Below are 6,333 nucleotides of genomic sequence, written 5' to 3'. Positions count from 1 at the left end.
GAGGGGTGTCAGTATACAGTGAGGGGTGTCAGTATACAGTGAGAGGTGTCATTATACAGTGAGGGGTGTCAGTATACAGTGAGGGGTGTCAGTATACAGTGAGGGGTGTCAGTTTACAGTGAGGGGTGTCAGTATACAGTGAGGGGTGTCAGTGTACAGTGAGGGGTGTCAGTGTACAGTGAGGGGTGTTAGAGTACAGTGAGAGGTGTCATTATACAGTGAGGGGTGTCATTATACAGTGAGGGGTGTCAGTGTACAGTGAGGGGTGTCATTGTACAGTGAGGGGTGTCAGTTTACAGTGAGGGGTGTCAGTGTACAGTGAGAGGTGTCATTGTACAGTGAGGGGTGTCAGTATACAGTGAGGGGTGTCAGTGTACAGTGAGAGGTGTCATTATACAGTGAGGGGTGTCAGTATACAGTGAGGGGTGTCAGTATACAGTGAGGGGTGTCAGTTTACAGTGAGGGGTGTCAGTTTACAGTGAGGGGTGTCAGTGTACAGTGAGGGGTGTCAGTGTACAGTGAGGGGTGTTAGAGTACAGTGAGAGGTGTCATTATACAGTGAGGGGTGTCATTATACAGTGAGGGGTGTCAGTATACAGTGAGGGGTGTCAGTATACAGTGAGGGGTGTCAGTGTACAGTGAGGGGTGTTAGAGTACAGTGAGAGGTGTCATTATACAGTGAGGGGTGTCATTATACAGTGAGGGGTGTCAGTGTACAGTGAGGGGTGTCAGTGTACAGTGAGAGGTGTCATTGTACAGTGAGGGGTGTCAGTATACAGTGAGGGGTGTCAGTGTACAGTGAGAGGTGTCATTGTACAGTGAGGGGTGTCAGTATACAGTGAGGGGTGTCATTATACAGTGAGGGGTGTCAGTTTACAGTGAGGGGTGTCAGTGTACAGTGAGAGGTGTCATTGTACAGTGAGGGGTGTCAGTATACAGTGAGGGGTGTCAGTGTACAGTGAGAGGTGTCATTGTACAGTGAGGGGTGTCAGTATACAGTGAGGGGTGTCATTATACAGTGAGGGGTGTCATTATACAGTGAGGGGTGTCAGTGTACAGTGAGGGGTGTCAGTATACAGTGAGGGGTGTCATTATACAGTGAGGGGTGTCAGTGTACAGTGAGGGGTGTCAATGTACAGTGAGGGGTGTCAGTATACAGTGAGAGGTGTCATTATACAGTGAGGGGTGTCATTATACAGTGAGGGGTGTCAGTGTACAGTGAGAGGTGTCATTATACAGTGAGGGGTGTCAGTATACAGTGAGGGGTGTCAGTGTACAGTGAGGGGTGTCATTATACAGTGAGGGGTGTCAGTATACAGTGAGGGGTGTCAGTGTACAGTGAGGGGTGTCATTATACAGTGAGGGGTGTCAGTGTACAGTGAGGGGTGTCATTATACAGTGAGGGGTGTCAGTATACAGTGAGGGGTGTCAGTATACAGTGAGGGGTGTCATTATACAGTGAGGGGTGTCAGTATACAGTGAGGGGTGTCAGTGTACAGTGAGGGGTGTCAGTGTACAGTGAGAGGTGTCATTATACAGTGAGGGGTGTCAGTGTACAGTGAGGGGTGTCAGTATACAGTGAGGGGTGTCAGTGTACAGTGAGGGGTGTCAGTGTACAGTGAGGGGTGTCAGTATACAGTGAGGGGTGTCAGTGTACAGTGAGGGGTGTCAGTATACAGTGAGGGGTGTCAGTGTACAGTGAGGGGTGTCAGTATACAGTGAGGGGTGTCAGTATACAGTGAGAGGTGTCATTATACAGTGAGGGGTGTCAGTGTACAGTGAGGGGTGTCAGTATACAGTGAGGGGTGTCAGTGTACAGTGAGGGGTGTCAGTGTACAGTGAGGGGTGTCAGTATACAGTGAGGGGTGTCAGTGTACAGTGAGGGGTGTCAGTATACAGTGAGGGGTGTCAGTGTACAGTGAGGGGTGTCAGTATACAGTGAGGGGTGTCAGTATACAGTGAGGGGTGTCAGTGTACAGTGAGGGGTGTCAGTATACAGTGAGGGGTGTCAGTGTACAGTGAGGGGTGTCAGTATACAGTGAGGGGTGTCAGTGTACAGTGAGGGGTGTCAGTATACAGTGAGGGGTGTCAGTATACAGTGAGGGGTGTCAGTGTACAGTGAGGGGTGTCAGTATACAGTGAGGGGTGTCAGTATACAGTGAGAGGTGTCATTATACAGTGAGGGGTGTCATTATACAGTGAGTTGTGTCAGTTTACAGTGAGGGGTGTCAGTGATGGTAGTATACAGTGAGGGGTGTCAGTGATGGTAGTATACAGTGAGGGGTGTCAGTGGTGTTAGTATACAGTGAGGGGTGTTCGTATACAATTATAGTCAGTATACAGTGATCATTATACAGTGAGATGTGGGCGTGTCCGCCCGTACAGGTGAGGCGGAATGGGCGGGGAGAGTCGGTAGAGCGGCGGACGGTTGCTATGGAGACAGGTGATAAGAGGGAGGCGGAGGGCGGGGCCCGGTCAGTGTTTGGCAGGTTGCGGTAGGATGAAGTCAGTACCGCGCTCCGTATTGGCGGTGCTGTGTGTGCTCGGTGCCGTGCTGTTGGCCAGTGCCGGCAGTGGGTTCCTCGGTGGCAGGCTTTTACCCCGGTCTGTCCCGGAGCCGTCTCCCCGGAGTCTCGGCTCCCTCCTCTTGCTCTCCCTCTTAGTTCTGGGGGTTTGGGCATGGTGGGAGCTCTCCCGGCCAGTGGAGCTGATCCGGAGCTCCGAGGAGGTGGGCTACATCCCTGAGCGGGGCCGGGACAAAGCCCACACCGCCAACCAAGTGCGGAGGAGGAGGAAGAGGGGCGACCTACCCCCGGTCTACCCCAATGGCTGGTACCAACTGCTGGACTCCCACCGCCTGGAGAGGGCCACCGTCCACAACCTCACCGTCTGCGGTATGTATCATGAGGACTACAACTCTCAGTATAGCTTTGGGTTTAAAGGATACTGAGCAGGGGCACTGCAGTGCCCAGCATGCCCAGTGCAGTGAGCCTGAGGGGACTGCAGTGCCCAGCATGCCCAGTACAGTGAGCCTGAGGGGACCGCAGTGCTCACTGCAGATGTTTTGGGGGGCACCACACCCATCACGTTGTTGGGATGAGGGGCTACAACTCCCAGCATGCACTCTGCAGCCTAAACTAATTGAGTTTCTGTTCCAGGTCCCTTGAACTTCAATCTGCTTTCCTGTGATTTGTGTTTGGCGGGGCCCCTCTTTACCGGCACTGAATTTGTTTGCGCTTACCTAAAGCATCATTGAAGTAGAACTGTGGATAAAACTTTTTTTTTTTTTTTCATTTTGGCTAGAGTAAGGGAGGATTATAAACCTTGACAGTTTTTTTTTTTTTTTTTTTGCCATCTGTGTCCCATTGGGGAGATTTCCCTTCACTTCCTGTCCTATAACCAAAACAGGAAGTGAGAGGAAGTCCCTGCAAATTCAGGCCCCATTCACACCTCAGCATTTTGTAGCTTGAAGCTCAAAACGCTGGAGGAGAGAAAAAAAATCAATTCCCTGTGGAGATGGTTCACATCGCCTTGTCAACCGACGCTCATGGTTCTGAGCTTTTCTGTAGATCAAATTGGGCAGATATGCATGTTTTTGTCGCAGTTTTATTCCCATAGAATTGAATAGCAATGCTTAGTTTGCTCATTTGTGCGTGATTTTCTTCTCGCATGCAAAAAATTAAAAAAAGTAATATATGAATAAATGTAAAATAAATGCACAAATCTATTTTATGATGGTTTTTAGTTATGTAATAATGAACCCCTAACCTTAAAAATATTCACCCAAATAAAAATAAAATCTATAAACACTACTATTTTATCATTTTACTATTTTTTTTTTTTTTATTTTTCTGTATTTTAATTTATTCTATTATAATAATAATAAAAATGACAGTAAAAAAAAATACCCTCTATAATCCTAACTCCAACCCCTAAACCTAACCTAACCTTAAGCCTTTACCCTAGCAAAAAAAGAATAATAAAAAAAGAAAAGCTAATAAACCTAGAAATCGTTTTCTCTATTGGCTAAATAACCACTTTACGGCCGAGCTATAGTTAAAAGACCGCTACGGTGCGGGCTACCAGTGCCGGGAGAGCGCCAAGAGACGTTCTCCCCTGCTCACGTGGCTGGCGTGCTCTGTGATTGAGTCCTATGGACTCGGCAGATCACAGAACAGGATAAAGGGCCAATTACAGCGATCCTTTAACACGTGATCAGCTGTCAGCCAATGACAGCTTATCACGGAAGTAAACAGAAGCCGGTTATCAGCTTTTTTTTTCTCCTCATGATCAGCGAGGAGAATAGAAGAAAGCCGGTAACCAGCTTCTGTTACAGGGACATTGGTTCCAATCAGTGCAGCACCATCAGTTCCCAGTGAAGGAGAAAAATTACCTATTTGCAACATTTTATAACAAACTATGAAAACATTTTGGAAAAAAATTGTTTTTTTTGCTTAGCAAAAAAACCCAGTGGTGATTAAATACCACCAAAATAAAAGCTCTATTTGTTTGAAAAAAATTATAATTTAGTTTGGGTAGTGTTGCATGACTGCGTAATTGTAATTTGAAAGCTGAAAATTGGCCTGGGCAGGAAGGGGTTATAAGTGCCCAGTAAGCAAGTGGTTAAACACCAAAGCGCAAACGCTGTATAAAAACCCACACAAAATGCTGGAAAAATGCTCAGACGCTACACTCAGGTGTGAATGCAGCCTTAGAGAATCCATTTGGGGACCCCCAGGTCAGCAAAACTAGTGTCCCCATTGGAAGTTTCCCCTCTATTCCTTTTCTGCTGACAACCCAAAATTTGAGATTTACTTTTACTTCCGGTTTCAATAATAGTAAACAGAACTCATGCACACGAGACACCGGTGCAAACTCTGCTGAACACTTGTTTTTAAAAGCTGAAACCGGCGTTTAGAAATGCCCGTTTTGCTGTGTTTGCATGTCACGTTTAGCTGCGTTTTACCGCGTTTGCGTCTAGAAGCGTCTGCAGAGCAGAGTGACATTTTGCGACCCAACTTTGGGGGCCTGTATCTCGGGGCCACTTGGTGCTAGGAACCCCAAATTTGGTGTGCTAACACAGTGGAACAGCGCTACAACATATCCAAATTTGGGGTTCCTAGCACCAAGTGGCCCCGGGATATGGGGCCCTAAATTCGGCTCGCAAAATGTCGGGTGGTATTCATTTTCTATGGCAACTAAACAGTGCGGTTTCACTGAGAATATCGCAGCAAACACGTGAAACTTGTTGCCCAAAATAAGCTCCTGCTCCTTGTTGCACAACTATCATGGCAAAACTGCACCGCGATTAGGTGTCATTGAAAATGAATGGCATCTGAGCATGTATTTTGCGATTGCAGTGTGATTTGAGATTTTTGGCAGAATAGCAGTGAAAATGTTACATGGAGCCTGTTATGTGTTCTAATCTCTCTCCACACTATCCAAAACTTAAAGGTTTGCCTTTAGTTATACTTTACTTAACCACTTCAATACTGGGCACTTATACACCTTCCTGCCTAGACCAATTTTCAGCTTTCAGCTCTGTCGCACTTTGAACAACAATTGCGCGGTCATACAACACTGTACCCAAACTAAATTTTTATCATTTTGTTCCCACAAATAGCTTTCTTTTGGTGGTATTTGATCACCTCTGGGATTTTTATTTTCTGCTAAACAAAAAAGACCGAAAATTTTGAAAAAAATTTTTTGTAAATAAGTAAGTTTTCTCCTGCATGGATGGGTGGGCACTGGTGGGGCGGCACGGATGGGGCACTGGTGGGGCGGCACGGATGGGGCACTGGTGGGGCGGCACGGATGGATGTCTGTCAGTGCCAAACAATAATTCCTGCCAATTAGTGATGGCCATTGTGGGCACTGATTGGCATCCATTGTGGTCTAGGGTGGCATACCTGGAGGTGACATCCCTGGTGGTCCTAGTGGCATCCCTGGTGGTCCAGTGCAGGCATCCTCGGCGGCTGTGCTGATAATCAGCAAAGACCCCCCCTGTCAGAGGAGCAGCCGATCGGCTCTCCTCTACTTGCATGACAGACACGAGTGAGAAAGTCGATCACCGGCTCTTCCTGTTTACACTGTGATCAGCCGTGTTTGCACATGGCTGATCACGTGGTAAAGAGTCTCCGTCAGACTCTTTACCTAGATTGGTGTTGCGGTGTGTCACTTTTTTTTTTTATTTAATTTTTTTTTTTTAGCGCAGAAAAAGAAAAAGCAGTGATGATCAAATACCACCAAAAGAAAGCTCTATTTGTGGAAAAAATTGCACTGCATTACTTTGCGTGGTTATGAAACGATGTACCCAAATAAAATTCATGTTGT

General features: G+C 46.9%; 1 protein-coding gene across 1 annotated transcript in view; it reads left to right on the top strand.

The window, feature by feature from the left end:
- The first annotated feature begins 2,451 nt into the window (after positions 1–2,451).
- The window catches only part of LOC141108357 (cholesterol 7-desaturase nvd-like), a 67,037-nt gene continuing 63,155 nt past the window's right edge, over positions 2,452–6,333 (top strand). The window contains exon 1 of the mRNA XM_073599905.1: positions 2,452–2,894. Within this exon, the coding sequence (XP_073456006.1) occupies positions 2,501–2,894 (394 nt within the window). The 5' untranslated portion in view covers positions 2,452–2,500. The remainder of the gene's footprint in view (positions 2,895–6,333) is intronic.

Source organism: Aquarana catesbeiana, linkage group LG09, assembly GCF_042186555.1.
Source record: "Aquarana catesbeiana isolate 2022-GZ linkage group LG09, ASM4218655v1, whole genome shotgun sequence".
In the NCBI taxonomy this organism is placed as follows: domain Eukaryota; kingdom Metazoa; phylum Chordata; class Amphibia; order Anura; family Ranidae; genus Aquarana; species Aquarana catesbeiana.
This window is presented reverse-complemented; position numbering and strand designations above follow the sequence as displayed.